General features: G+C 41.0%; 1 protein-coding gene across 1 annotated transcript in view; it reads right to left on the bottom strand.

The window, feature by feature from the left end:
- Positions 1-16,370, bottom strand: part of LOC138824817 (synapsin-2) — a 110,591-nt gene that overhangs the window by 41,633 nt on the left and 52,588 nt on the right. Inside the window, exon 2 of the mRNA XM_070019145.1 lies at positions 1,207-1,264. Within this exon, the coding sequence (XP_069875246.1) occupies positions 1,207-1,264 (58 nt within the window). The remainder of the gene's footprint in view (positions 1-1,206; positions 1,265-16,370) is intronic.

The raw sequence follows: 16,370 nt of genomic DNA, 5'->3' as shown, positions 1-16,370 counted from the left end.
TATCCATATTTACCTAAGGAGGAAACTCTGCCTCCCTTAAACTTTTCTAGACAAACAAAACTTAGCACTGTTAGAGGCAAGCGCAAACTTGGGTCTTCTCACTCCTAGCTCAGCATGGTTAGTGTCACTTCTCTATAGAGTGAGATGTGAACCAGGCTAAACACCCCCTTGCTCCATTTCAATTCTTAAGCACTAGATTTTAGGTTAAATAAGTAGGTTTTTACTACTGTTCTGCCCCTGAATAGCCCCTGTTAAGTGAATTACTTGTCCTGCTTGGATCTCAATTTCCTGAATGGGATCATTTCTATCCATTTTCTGTATGAAACAATTTAAAATGGATAGAGTATTCTGTAAATCATAATACACTGTGTAATGAATGAGGAATAACTTCTATTACAGACAATACAGACATTATGTAATGAATGAGGAACAACTTCTATTACAGACAATACAGACATTATGTAAACCGGATACCCCATTTCTACCAAGTGGGCCCATGCTCCTATTATCATAAAACAAGGGGCAGAGCCAGGTAAAAAAAAATGGGCCCTTCAAGAGTTTACTGTAGGGGGCCGGGAGTGCGGCTTAGTGGTAGAGTGCTTGCCTAGTATGCATGAAGCCCTGGGTTCAATTTCTCAGTACTGCATAAAAAGAAAAGGCTAGAAGTGGCGCTGTGGATCAAGCGGTAGAGTGCTAGCTTTGAGCAAAAGAAGCTCAGGGACAGTGCCCAGGCCCTGAGTTCAAGCCCCAGGACTGGCTAAAGAAAAAGAAAAGATTCAGTTTATGAGCAGACAGATGACTACTCAGAAATCAAGAGATGTGAACAGTGTCCTAAAAATACAGTCCTCTGAGGTTTTTTTCAGCCAGGGGATTTGTTGCTGTAAGAGGCCCACAAGAGTCACATTACTTTCCTTTATACCAACACCAAAATTGTAAAATAAAAAAATCAAGAGGACTAGCGGCACGACTCGAGTAGTACAGCACCTGCCTAGCTAGTATGAAGCCTCAAGTTCAAACTTGAGTGGGGAAGGGGGGGGGTATGGAGGAGTCAAAGACACTTCAAAATTATACCTCGCAGGGAAAAAAAGCTCTAGGAAAAGCAAAGAGACAACACCCAGAATCCAGTACAACCACTGTTGTATTAGGCAGAACTGAGGCTTCCGGTCAGAAACCTGAGATAATGGTAATGATGCAGACAGATCTTACCTGTTCTACCTTGATATCATAATCTCCAAGGACTTTTTTGCCCCGAAAGCACTTGGCCCTGCAGAAAGGAAAACACACATAAACACACAAAAACAAATTCAATTTGAAGAAGTATTTGAAGTCAGACATTTACTCTGACAAAAAGAAGCTACCACACACTAGATCGCAGAATAGGGTCAAGGACTTGGCATCTAACACTGTCTGCTGTGGACACCATTAAGACAGCAGCCAATCCCCTCTCTTTGAGTCTCAATTTATCCACCTGTAAAATAATCCACAGTGTCCTTTTGCTCTCAGCTTTGGTGATTTTATGTTCTCATCCCCAGCATTTGACATTTTTTTCAAGTCTAGAAGTGGAAATTTCCTCATGTTGCTCTGGGTAAAGAACAGACTAATCTGACACGTGGTCTTCTTAAGTTTTTGGTCCTTTATTTTGTTTTAATTTTACAGCATTTTCCTATCCTTGGATTTTTAGGTTTTTAAGGAAATTTCTGGTAATGGTTTCCTCTTCATACTCATAAGAGGAGAGGAGACGGAGGGGTGCTGGTATAATGGGGCGTAACGTTTAACAGTTCTGGAGATGGATGAGTCCAGCAGAGTGATGCAGCTTCCCCCTTTGTCAGGGGCCTCCAGGAGCCTCATCTTAATGCAGTAAGGCATCGAAGCCCCTGGCGAGCAAATCGGATCTATTTCTATTCATCATTACCTTGCCTCTAATCTACCCTCTTCCCATAAGATTTTCTTTCTCTGCCCATTTTTTGGGGTTGGTTTTCATTTGTCAAATGAGCCTTTTTTCCTGTATCCATTAACTAGCTCAAACTTGCTTTTTCAGTGCTTGAAACTTCCAACTGGCATATTTCAATAGAGGTTTTCTGGGAGTCTCTTCTCAAAATAAATGAATAAACCAATGTTTTGGGGCATCATGTTCCAGGAATTTTAAGTTAGTTGCTTTCAAGAACATTTCATTTAATACAACAATTTAGGAGATAGGGAGACAGCTCTTCATTTTAGAAAGAAGGAAATCAAGATTCAAAGGAGAAAAATGTCACAGTGGAGGGGTCATCCAGCAAGTTGGTGACAGAGACGGCATTCACCCAGACCTGTAGGACTGTGTGTGTGACACCCTGGGCCGCCCACTGCACAGCACTGATTCCCCTGCTGGCTTATTTACTCCTTCCAGCTCCCCTTCCATGGTGTAAAAACTGACTCGCCATGTGTGCTCACTAATTTTTTTTTCCAGTTTCCTTCTGCTCTACGGGGGCTTAATGATGTTATGAGCATTAGCCTTCCCACTACAAATACTTCCTACCCTGGTTCCTGTCAATTTACCCAGGATGAGGCCAGGCTATTTCCTTTTCTCTATGGACTCTGGAACAGCCCGTTCTAGGAAGTTGTCATTTGTCCTATCCAAGTCCCTGGCCACCCTGAAATTGCTCCTCTGAGGCACTCGGCCATCCTGGAGCTAGATCACTGGAGTCCATCCCCCCACCTCTGCCCCAGTTCCTTACTAAGCTTCACATCAGCTTGTTTCCAGACCCTGATCAACATTCACAGCTCAGCAAGCCCCTCAGGCGGGCGGCCGTAGCATGTGCCATTCCTTGGACTGCTCTTCTGCTCATACGTGGCGCTATCCCTGCTTGGCAGATGATGGATTCTGTAGGTCTTTGTCTATGATTATAAAGAGTGAGAACTAGAGTAAATGTCCCGCAAGGTAGCTTTCTTCCATTGGTAGAGGTATGTCTACATTGCTGTCAAGAATGTTTTTCTGATGCTTCCTACTATCTTCTGGTCTTAAAAATTAGCTCTACTGTGAGGTAAATCTCAGGGATGATAATAATAACCTTCCACTGATTCTGTATGAACCTTGCATTTTCAAAGTACATTCTCAACTCATTTTGTTTCTCACCACTCTGTGAATGAGAGCTGAGAGAGACAGGGTTTGTGCCCATCTGACGGCTGGAGAAACTGAAACCCAGAAGTTAAATGACATGAACAGATCACAGAACACATCATATGAGTTAAGCCTACAATGAAGAATCTACATCTACATGTTCACATGCTGCCAAGTATTTCAACTCACTTGCTTATTTTGCAGGTTTAAAGCAGTGGTACTAAAGTACATGAATAGAACTTGGCTGGGTTTATCTGCCACTTCCTGCACCTGCCCATTGACCAAGCTGGCTAATGAGACTGTTTTCAGGCCTCTCCTCCACCCCCACCACTCCCCAGCAATCCTAATGCCTTTTCCTTAAGGTAAGGTAATCTGTCCTGCTGGAAATCTTAGTTTGTGCTTCCTGGCCCAGGTCACTGACCTCTCTTGGCTGAGCCACAGTCTTATAATAAAAGAGCCAAGACAGCAGGCAGATGGGACAGAGCCTCTTCTGGATAATGAGCACATTTTGTGCAGTTCCTGGCCCTTGATTTCAGGTATTTAAGGAGGGAGGTAGTGTAATTTTATTTTTTAAGAAAAATTATATGTTCTAGAAGTAGGAAAAAATTAAAAAACTACTGAACAGTAGCATACACACATAACGCATAATTTAACTTTGGCTATAGTAAATATACCTCTGAGCAATATTTCCATCTATGACATCTCATATTGTGTTAAGGAGGAGTACAGGGAAGTGATACTAGAGAGCAAAAGAATCCTGGATTCTGCGGCACACGGACCTTACTGGAGCTAGGAAAGGTGTCCAGGACAACAATCTAAAGCAAGGAAACAGCTGTGTATGTTTTTAAAATGCTGTTTAATGAATCTGGGAATGCCTGTAGACATAGCTCCCACTTCAATGAACACCACACCAGTTTCAGTCATGATTCTCACCTTACACTGCCATATGCAAACAAATAAAGTCATGATTTGCATCTTAACCAGCCTTAACTATTGCAAGTAGTCGGAAACCTTATTAGATGTGCTGAAATAGCCCTTAACTAAGCCTTGCAGTTTAATCGACATGTGAAAAGTCACACTGGGTAATGAATCATTCAAAGTTAAGCACTGTGAAAAAATTTTAGAAAACAGCATTCAAAATGAAGACAAACTGATTTTCACTAGAAGCGGGGGAAAAAACAAAACAAAAGCTACTAAACACCAGCATAAACACATATTTAATGCATAATTAACTGTGTCTGATTAAGTGTATCTTAATCTAATATTTCCATATGACATCTCATTGTGTTAAAAACAATATAATAGAGAACTACAGAATCCTATAAGAGATTCTGTGGCAGATAAGGTCCCTTACTAGAGGCAAAAAAGGGTCCCTAGAAGGTAGAGAAGAGAGAGCATCTAAAAATTAAAAAAGAAAAAAAGCAACAAGGCTTTAGGTAACGCACATTAGCGAATCCTATGCTGAGGAGAAATCGTATATATATACATATATACATATATGTATTATACACATATGTATTATTTACGTATATGTGTGTGTGTATATATATATATATATATATATAATAGCAAAAGATGAGTAGGCCTTAAACTGTGTACTCATGCCTTATTGCACCATTAGTGTCCACAAGAGAAACTGTATGTATGTAAGGACTATCTAAAGCATGAAACCTACATGGTTGAATCTGAAAACATAAATAAATGCTGAAACAGTAGACAGATACTCAGATGTGCCTTCTCAACTGCTCTAAGTACAACAGTTCCCATCTCTAAGTCACATCAGGCCCATACACCCTGCAGTCTTCTTCAGGTCTTCTGTACTAGAGCAAAGCTCCTCAAGAGGAAGTTTACTGCCTCAGCTCCTAGGACAAAATATGGCAGTAGGTGCCCAGTGGCCCTTGAACGAATTAATTATAGCCCTTTCCTTAAGGGGAGTATTTGGTAGTTTGAGGTTATTTCCATCTAGATAAAAAGTTTACTTAGCAGGCTTTAAAGCATACAAAATGTGTTGTTCATTTGTAACACACCAGAGTGAAAAACAATGTAACTATGATAGTATTCAAATTACTATCCAGTAATTGAAGGGGGATGAGAAGATGTACAAAATGCACCCAGAAACACCCTCATAATTGTACCAAGCAATCAGTCCATAGGGACCCCAGCTTCCTCAGACAACGCCCTCTGGTTTCCTCGGGATGTAAATCACATGACTCCCGGGAGGACTTCACACTTACCTATTGGCCCACCACTCACAGGCACAGAGGCCACAGCAGTGTGGAACCCAATAGCAACCATTCTGTGCAATTTGGCATTGAAAATCACTAATCACTAACCAAAACATACTACGAAGGCCCTGCTATGCTAAGCATTTAGTATAAAGGCAAATTTCCTTATGACTGAGCTCTCTCAATAGTAAGGAAAATAATGATAAAGCAATGTAGTAAGTGAGACAATGGGAGGAGAAGACTGAAGGAGCACAATGAAGCAGTACCTGATTTTAACTAGTAAGAGCTGAGAAAGCCTTTAGACACTGCATCACTGAGGTTATATTCATAAAGTCACACACACACACACACACACACACACACACACACACACACACACACACACACACACACACACACACACACACACACACACACACACACACACACACACACACACACACACACACACAGAAAAGTAATGAGGTTTACAAAGGTACCGAGGTTGACAAATGTAAGCACATTTGAAGAAGGAACTGGAACTGGAAGTAGTGGTGAGTACTTGATCATGATCTCTAAAAGAAGGGCATAACCTGTGCTTCCAGAAATCAGAGCAAAAAGCCTTTAAATCGTTTTAGCTGTGTAAGGGTAAGCAAGGAGTCTGGGCAGGGATGGGGAAAGTTTCCCTTGCTCCTGATGCATTCACATGTTTATCACAAACACATTCAATTATGTTTATGAAAAATGAGCTTGGAGTGTCAGTGTGTGAGGAACATGACCTAGAACAAACAGCTGTAAAAAAAAATTACATATTTTCTTCCCCTGCCCTGTGGAAGATGCAAGAATGAGAAAAGATGAAGTAGATAAGCATTTGCAGAAAAGATGGGGATACATTACTTGAATTTAAAGTTGAATTTAAAGTTATTATGCCCAAGAGAAGACAGTTAACAGGCAGTCTGAAAAGCAAGAGGAAGGCTAAGATTCAAGTTACTGATTTGGGAATTAGTCTAATATTGTGGTGGTAGAAGAAGTCCTGGCTACAAAGGAGATCACAGAAGAAGAGTATTCAGAGCGAAAACAAAGGAACAAAAATAAAGGAAAAGAAGAGAGGAGGAAGAGAATAGATCTCCAGTGAAGATCAATACCAAAAAGCGAGAAGCCACAGAGGAAAGGAGAATGGCACAGATTCACCTTCAGCAAGCAATAGGCAACCTCTTTTCCTCAAAAACAGGGGGAATGAGTAAAGGTTGGTAAATATTAATTGACCTTCTTCTAGAGTCACTTTTCTGTATGATAGGAGGAAAAGTAGAAGCCTAGAAAAGTGATGAAGTTTGATTAGCCCTTCAAAATGGAATCACTGTAAGAATCACACTGACTTGAGAAGAGCCCTCACTGGAGCCTCCTGTTTGATTCGAGGGTATGAATCCTAGCTGCACCCTGTCCTGGCTGCATGATCTAAAGCAAAAAGATAGACTTTTAAAAAAAAAGTATATGGGGCTGGGAAGTTGGCTCAGTGGTAGAGCGCTTGCCTTGCATGCCTGAGGCCCTGGGTTCGATTCCTCAGCACCACATAAGCAAAAAGAAAAAAGCCGGAAGTGGCGCTGTGGCTCAAGTGGTAGAGCACTGGCCTTGAGCTGAAGAGCTGAGGGACAGTGCTCAGGCCCAGAGTTCAGGCCCCACAACCGGACCAAAAATAAATAAATAAATAAATAAAATAAAATAAAAATAAAAATAAAAAAAAGTATAGCATATCGATTGTTTCTAACATATTTATAAGATTATGTCTTTGTTGCCTTGTATGTCCCTCCCCCATGGTACAACCCCTGCTTTCATTATATGTGATGTTGGTATATGTGGAGGGGAAAGGAAAAAACAAATTGTAAAAACAGGGATACAGGAGGACCCATTGCAACAATGAGATGTACAAGTCATTATGTTGAAAAACGCACTTTACAACTTTGGTGGGGGAGGACGGGGGGAGGGGAGGATACGAAGGGACAGGAAGGGGAAACAAAGCAGGAGGCTACAATGCTTGATAAGAAATGTGCTCATTATCTTACCCATGTAATTGTAACCCCTCTGTACAGTATTTTCACAATAAAAATATATTTTAAAAATGTATAGCATATAATTTAAAGCGGTCAAGTGTTCAAAAGCAATTTGAAGCATTTCAAGTGTTCAAAGGCACATAAAAGGATAAAACATGATGTTCTCTACTCTTATTACTTACTCTCTTTTCACACGTATCACCCACCATCATTTGCAAATGTGTTTTTCCAGGGGGAGAACACAGATAAAACCACAGCATATTAATTTCAATCATAACAATGCAACATACTAGAAAAACTATTTTTGAACCTTGATTTTTTCCCACTTGTATCTTGGTGACACACTTTTTACACATACCAATGGGACTCCCTTTTTTAACAGCTGCATAAAATTCCATTTGAAAAGCTATCGTAATTTAACCAATATTTACTGGTGGGCATTGATATTTGGAGATTCCTATTTTTGGAATTACAGTTAGTGTAACAATGGTTTACATTTAAAATATATGCACAGAATAAATACTGTAGAACTACTGGTACAAAGGCTAAAGAGTTAAGAGTTTTTACTGAATTATGAAACTGCTTCCCACTCAAGGAAAGACTGTACCATTCTCATTCTCATCAATGACTGAGCGTTTAAGCAGTGTACTTTGCTTCCCTTAGTTTGCCCCCACTGTCCCTTAGAAGATGGCAACAGTAGCTGCTCAGCATGGACTTTCTGAATGGCAGTCATATAAAATAAATTCAAATTCCTCCCTGTGCTCACAGGCCCAAACAGAACCCAAGGTGTACATCCTTCAACATTGGCTAAAAATATCTGTGATGCCTGTGTTGTCAATTTCCCCCTATTGTGACATTTTCTTAATAAGCCTACCAGCTGAGGATCTATGTGAGTTTAATGGCTTAGAGCTTCCTTGATGGACCAGGTAATGAACTATCTCCCCTTAACTGCTAAAATTGAGTAGAGGCTTCTAGATTTAACTCTTGTTATGCAAAGAAAAAAATAACTTCCCTGTTTTCCATCCACTTGCTTGGGGCTTGTGGGACGGAGGAACATGGTTTCAGAGAGTCCTGGGCCCATGCCACACTCGCAAGCTGGCTGGCTGAGGCGGAGGCATCCATCTCTCTTGTGGGGTCATGGAGAAAGACTTCTAGAAATAGCCATCAGGGAACTCAATTCTCAGCTATGTGACTTGGGGCAAGTGTCTGCCTCTTCTTAACCTTGGTTTCCTTATGTTTAAAATAGGATTAAATCTGAATATAGTACACTGTGCCTATTAATCCAGCTACTCTGGAGGCCAAGGCAGGAGGATGTCTTAAACCCAGGAAGTTTAGACTAGCTTAGGCAATTGTCTCAAGCACAAAACAAAAAGGAGGTGGTCCAGGGTGGGGGTAAAGGGTTAATCACAAGTACCTGCTAGGCACTAAACACTAAAGGTTTTGTATATTTCACTTTAAGAATGCCTGGAGCCGGGTGGCGGTGGCTCACGCCTGTAATCCTAGCTGCTCAGGAGGCTGAGATCTGAGGATTGTGGTTCAAAGCCAGCCCTGGCAGGAAAGTCCGTGGGACACTTATCTCCAATAAACCACTAGAAAACCAGAAGTGGAGGTGTGGCTCAAGTGGTAGAGCACTCACCTTGAGCTGAAGAGCACAGGGACAGCGCCCAAGCCCAGAGTTCAAGCGCCACAACCGACAAAAAAAAAAAAAAAAAAAAAAGACTAATAATACCTGGCCTTGCAGGTTGCTGTGAAGAGAAGAAAATTAGGTGATGGTAAAATGATTTGGAAACTAAAATGCTCTGAAAATACGAAGCATTGTTAGTAAAGTGCAGCAAATATTTATGCTGTTTTAGTGTTGCTACAGCCTACATGGCCTCTCCTCTTCTGAACTTTCATTACATTCATTGTCTGCTCCTTCTACTTGGCTCATAGCAGCAGCACCTGATACCACATTTAAAGTCTAATAATCTGACATGACCCCACTACCACCTGCAGGTGAGAATCCCGGATTCTCCTGAATCTTTTGGATTTTATATATTGATTATGTCTTGTCTGGTTATATATTTTTGGCTTAGTCTTGTACAATTGCAATCACTGTATGTTTTGATTTCCAAGTCTTTTGCAGAGCTGTACACTTAGCAGATCTATTATCAGAACTTGCTTATTAACTGGAGACGTTAAGAGTGGTAGTTAGTGCAAGAGCAATGTAGAAAACCAGAAGAGCCTGTCCTCAGGACTGAGAGAACTGAGTCTGTTTCTACAGGCCCAGCCACCTCTCTCCTCCTCTCCCTGCCTTTCCCCCTCCCCCTTCCTCTCCCTTTCTCCTTCTTTCTTCCCCTTCTCTTCCTTGGTATGTGCCTGTGCTAAAGTATCAAGTCTTTTCCTCCTTATCCTTTCCCACAGGAAAATCTGTTCCCTATCTCCATCTACACTGGACCTTCAGGACCTGGAAACAGCCTGAAATATAAATTATCCCTACATGGAGGAAATGTGCCTAAAAATCAAACCTCAAACTACAAGCAACTGCAGTGATGGGGCGGGTATTTGGGCGAAGACTTCCTTAAAGCTTTGAAAATAATCCAGCACCTAGCAAACTCCTAACACTGGTCTAACAAAGTGCTTAAGTTTTAGACTCTCAGCCTTGTTCTTTTGACTATTTCAAATCTTTAAGGGCACAGATAATAGACATGGCAAGGGATTCATACTTCCTGCCCTACACAGGAAGGGTGACACCAAGGCTGCTTGCTCTGAGAGTTTGTGAGCACCTGCTGCCACCCACTGGCAAGACATGCACTGAAAATTCACCCAGTTTCGGCTCACCCTCCCACTGAGTGGTCACAACTCCAGTGGCCTTTAGTGCTTATTAGTCATTCTGAAAAACCACGCCGTGGGGATGAGCAGCAGCTCAGGGGTAGTAGAGCACTTGGACAGCCTGGTTCTATAACAAGCACTGCAACAATGAAACCAAACAAACAAACAAAACCCCTCATGCCCAGAGTTTAACTGTCTTTTCTAAAAAAAAATCATGTGTACCACCCAAGCTGAATGGCCAGCTTTCTGCAACCTACAGAAATAAAAGATTAGTTTGTCAGTAAAAACAGTTACTGAGAGCTAGTGGTTAAAGTGCTAGAAATATAAAGATGTATTAGTGGTTGCCAACCATAGAAAACATAATCTAATCAAACTGTATTCCTAATTTTTAATCTCTTCTTTACAAAAAAATAATCTAAAGCATACAACTAAAATAACAACAAACAACGAAAGTTTCATCTAGCCCAGAAAGATGTGCCTGGAACATTTCCTCAAACTTCAAGGAAAAGTAAGTTTCCTCTACCTTGAAGGTTAATGAAGAGACAGAAACAATGAAAGTATGTAGTACAAGGTATATGTTATACACATATGAACAGAGAATCACGAGGACCCAAAGGAAGGGCAGTTCTTCTTGCCTGGAGAAGTCAAGGAAGGCTCAGGAGAGACAGAAGAAAAAATATGACTAGGACACAGAGTTAAAAGGCCAGGGCAGAGGTCGGGGACTTAAGTGAGGTTCTGGGCACATCAGGGTCCAGATCTCTGAATGGGCTGAATGAGAACTGAGGTTCCCAAAAGTCATTCTGGGGCTGGGAAGGTGGCTAAGTGGTAAAGCACTTGCCTTGCATGCATGAGGCCCTGGGTTCGATTCCTCAGCACCACATAAGCAGAACAATAAAAGCCGGAAGTGGTGCTGTGGCTCAAGTGGTAGAGCACTAGCCCTGAGCTGAAGAGCTTATGGACAGCGCCCAGGCCCAGAGTTCAGGCCCCACAACCAGACCCCCCCAAAAAATAAATAAATAAAGTCATTCTGGGTGTCTGGGATTTAATGGTTGACTTCCAAAGGACTTTTTTTTAACCTGACTTTGAAACTGTAACTCTTTGTACAACTCCTTTTTAAAAAATTTATCATGGACATTTTTATCCTCAATAATTGCAACATTTTTTATGCCTTTTCATTTATCACCTGCACTTTTTTTTGTTGTTGTTGGGATTGTGGCTTGCAAACTTTAAAGCAAATCTCCAATTTTGTTTCTTCTGCCCATGTTTAATTATTATCGCTAACTGGTTGCTGGGCACTGGTGGTTCAAACCTGTAATTCTAGCTACTCAGGAGGCAGATCTGAGGATCACAGTTCAAAGCCAGCTGCGGCAGAAAAAAATCCCAAGAGACTCTTTATCTCCAATAGCTACCTCCAATTAATCATCAAAAAAGCTGGAAGTAGAGCTATGACTCAAGTGGTAGAGCCTCAGCCTTGAGTGAAAAAAGCCAAATACAAGGATAAGGCTCTGAGTTCAAGCCCCAGTACTGGCACAAAAGAAAACAAATATCTAACTGGTAAGTGACACAAAATTTTATTTATTGGGGCAAAATATACATAAAACCTGATATTTTAACAATTTCAAGTGTGCAAGTCAATAGCATTAAGCACATTCTCAATATTGACTCATTATCACCACTTTCTACATTCAAAACTTTTCATTACCCCAAGCATAAACGATTTCTCTCCCCCCCTTAGTCTGAAGTAACTGCTAATGTTCTCTGTTGCCGCAAATTTATCTTTTTAAATATAGGTACTATGTCATTATCTCACTGAAGAAAATTAGCCATTTTTATTAAAGGATTTATTAAGTCTATATTCAAGTTTTCCTATCTCTAAAAATACTCTCAAAGATTTTTACGAAGAGAAGTGATATGCCCAGGGCCTGCGAGACTGCTTTGTCTGCAAGCCGAAGGGCCTAGAGGCAATGAATTAGGGATCAAGATCATTTGGGAGGCAGTAGCAGTCCTGGACTTCAGGATTTTCTATTTTATTGGAACTTGGAAGCCCAATAAAATGATTGCATAGCACTCAGCTGACAACTTAGTTGTTTGACTAATTAGACCTAGGAACTTAAAAACTATTGCAGACATGATAAAATTTAAACTTAGCATGAAAGTGACATTAAACATTAGAACTTAAGACTGAGTGCAGTGACTGGTGCCTATCATCACAGCTACTAGGAAGTGAAGAACAGGCAGATGATGCTCAAAGCCAGCTCAGGAAAAGTTAGAAGAATTTATCTCAACAAGTTTGGCAAGCAGTAGTGGTTGGCACTTGTAATCCCAGCTACACAGAAGGCTGTGGGTAGGATGATACTGGTCAGAGACTGAGCCCCAGAAAAAGCACAAGATCCTAACTGGAAAATAATGACAGCAAAAGAAAGGTGTGGAGGCATAGCTCAAATGGTAGAGCACTACCCAGGTACGAGCTTGAGTTCAAACCCCAGCACTGCCAAAAATAAACAGAATTTTCAGAGAGGATCTACTAGAAATGAAAGAAAGTCAGACAGCCTGGCCTGGCAGATATTCTGGAACAGAGATAGAAATGAGACCTCAACAGTCAGGTGGGACCTTACAAATACTTGAAGGGATTCTCAGTGCAAATTACCTAATTCATGGACCACAAAAATTCCCTTCAGATTATGGAGACATTTCCATTGGGGATAACTGGCTTAGGAATAAGAAAGGAAAAACTCGAAGAAAATAGCATGTGTCTGCATAAATGCAGTGTCCTGTGGCTGGTTCTTGATACCATTAATTCTTGATTAAGTTGTTAAATCAAAGCCACTACAACGAAGGCACTGCGTGGATAGAGGAAGCTGCGCAGCATCTGAGTCAACATCCATACAAATGATCTGGAAGAGAGGGCACGGGGAAACTGCCAGGTCTGCAGATGGCATTCAGCACTGCCAGGGATTAAAATGCCAAGCTGATTAGGGATAAACGGAATGAAGATGTGGACGTGGGCAGAAAAGTGGCAGAGAAGTTTTAATGTGACTAAGTGTAAAAAAACAAATTCAGGAGAAATAATCTTATCAGAGGATAATGAACCAGTGTTCAACTACAACATGGTAAAGGAAGTCAAACAACAGAAAATTATTCTTTTAAGATACGCCAAAAGATGTTACAGAAAAAAAAAAAAGAAAAACAAAGAAACTAAGAAAACAAAGAAACTAAGTCTTAACTATCAGGGGGCAGTTTATTGGAAATCCGACAGAAAAAGCATCAAAATGCCTTCTCACACTGATCTCAAATCATACAAACCACAACAGAGCATGTCTGCTCACACACACACACAAACAACACTATGAAGGTAGAAATGTTTTTTTAAAAAACCAGAACTCAAGGAAATGGGTGATTTTAGGAAAGCTAACTTAGTCTTCCTCAGTCTATAAACACAAAGAAACAAAGGTGCACATGGGTGTGATGGGAAAGAGAAAACTCAGTGACTGGGGCTGGAAAGATGGCTCAGTGGTAGAGTGCTTGCCTTGCATGCATGAGGCCCTGGGTTCGATTCCTCAGCACCACATAAGCAAAAAGAAAAAAGTCGGAAGTGGCGCTGTGGCTCAAGTGGTAGAGCGCTAGCCTTGAGTTGAAGAGCTGAGGGACAGCACCCAGGCCCAGAGTTCAGGCCCCACGACCGGACCCAAAAAAAAAAAAAAGAAAGAAAAAAGAAAACTCAGTGACTGTGTATGTCACTCATCTCAGGCAACCTCGATCATCCTATAAGGTTCCATGCACCTCACCTCAATGGTACCGGTTTTATGGGAAAATAATGCGCAATTGCAATTGAATTAAAGAAGAAGAAAAAATTAAGCACCAGCTCTTTTGATGATTGTGTTTAGAGACTGCACATTTCTTGATGTATATTACTGTGCTCTACTCATTTTGTATTTCCCATCACTATTCCACTGCTTGACAAAGAGCAAATGCTCAGAAAATGTTTACATGGTCACTGAATTGAATATAACTAGACATTTGGAGGTTAATATCAGAGAGGATGGTCAGGCTCAGACAGACAGCATCTTGGGCTAAGAGATAGCTGAGGATACTTGGTCTTTTTCTGGGGTTTATAAAATCCCAAGTGATCTTCAGGAGGGCTTCAGTAGCAGAGGTGGGAGCAGATGAGACCCCTTTAGAAAAACAGCAATCAGAAAGCTCTGAAAATAACTAATTTCTGAGTAAACACTCCAGCTGTGACTGTAATTGGGAACAGCAAATCAGTTTTTCAGAGCAGATTTTCTGAAGATATCTATTTTGGGGAATAATTAAATGATGCAGTATCACAAGATAACAAGATTATCATATATAGAAAAAAAATTTTGTAATTCAGAAGAACACGTGATGTGGTGATTAGATGCATTTGTCTGTAATTATAGTGGAGCTACAGAACAGAATGCTTTGGAGTCATGGGACAGATTCTCTTTCCATGACTGGCTTATAAAATTAAATCAGCTGATTTCATATTAGAGCAAAGTGAATCAGTTCTAAAGTTTGCTTTGGAGAAAGATCAGGAAAATATAATTTTCAAAGGATATAGGTGAATTTTATATATAAGAGAAATAGGGCTCTTAGCATTGAGAAAGCACCAGGTTTATCTCCAGCCCAGGGTCACATACCAACCACCACCAAAGCTCAAAGCTGCACATTTCAGATGCACTTCTGCATCCATCTAGCTGCAATCCAAGATCTCCATGATCTGACCACCACGTTCTATTTCAGACTTATCCCTCCTTCTTTCCCTATTACAATTCTGTTAGTTTCTGCATCAATCAGGAAAGACACCTCTACACCCCTGCCACCGGGTGCCTTGCCCAGGGGCACTTGGCTTGGTGCACAGGATGTGATTCAGCTCTGGCTTGCATGCTCAGATGTTCGTGTGCAGTGAACAAGCCATACTGTTCAGGAGCCGTGACCTACTCCATCTCCCATTCAGATAGCTTCCTGGACATCACCCCTGTGTCTCTGTCCACTTTAAGTTTGCCCCTCTCAACATTCTTCAAGGACTAAGAAAAGTTCTGCCTGCCTTGTGGAACTTTTTTCCCCTGCAGTAGCTTCTTTTACTTTTGAAATTCTTGCCAAACGTGAGTGAGACTTGAGTGAGAACATGAGGCCTAGAGTTTAAGCTCAAATACCATTATTTGGTGTGTGTGAGGGCATTTTTGAATAAGACTGACATCAGCCTCAGAAGAACCGGCAGACTGCCATCCTCAATGTGGTGGTATCATTTACCACATTCAAACCTGCATAGGACAAAAATGTGGAGCAAAGGAGAATCTGCTAATCCACTTGACTTCATCAAGCTGGTTCAGTGGTCTTTAGACTCTGACTGAAACTTATATCATTGGTTACCTGAGTTTCTAATTAGCTTACTAAAAATCTTCGGATTTTTTTTCACATTTTTAGTTAAGTTTTTATTGTGAAAATACTGTACAAAGGGGTTACAGTTACATGAACAAAGGAATGAATACATTTCTTAGCCAGCATTGTTGCTTCCTCCTTTGTTTTGCCCCTACCATCCCTTCCCTCCCACCTCCTCCTCAGTTACACCCTCCACCCCCCCTACCCCACCCCCTCTTGGGACTTTCCTATTAACTGTACAAACCAATTTCTTCTCTCTTTCTCTCCTTCCCCATCTAGATATGAACAAAATACTGTTACAGTAGGACCCTTGCCCAGGTCTATCTATCCCATGACCAGCTTGAACACATACAAAAACATGATCACGTATTCTAATGGGAAGTTCTCCATCTTGCTATACTGTTTTAGTAGTGTAGGGTGACAATGATGAGGATCATAGGTAGGGCCTTGTCACACTAGGGAAGCATTCTACCACAGAGCTACAGCACCACTACTTCGGGTGTTACTTTAGATACAAATCAACATACTACCGTTATTGAAGTGCTTATATATTTTATGATAACATGAAAATTTAACATAACATTTTCTCATTCTTCCAAAGAGAAATTTTTGCTTAGAGACCTTTTGTTTATTTTATTACAAGGAATAAATCCAGAGGGAGGAAATACTTGATTGGTTCCAGATCTACTAGCATGGTGGCACTTGGGAGGCTGAGGTGGGAAGACAGCAAGTTTGAGGCCAGCCTGGGCTTCATAACTAGATCCTGTCTCAAAGAAAAACAAAATCAAAATGGAAAAGAGCTTTGGATGT

The sequence above is a fragment of the Dipodomys merriami genome, unplaced genomic scaffold (genome assembly GCF_024711535.1).
Source record: "Dipodomys merriami isolate MVZ:Mamm:240054 unplaced genomic scaffold, mDipMer1.0.p SCAF_13, whole genome shotgun sequence".
Lineage (NCBI taxonomy): Eukaryota > Metazoa > Chordata > Mammalia > Rodentia > Heteromyidae > Dipodomys > Dipodomys merriami.
Note: the sequence above shows the minus strand (reverse complement) of the source record. Positions and strands in the feature narration are given on the sequence as shown.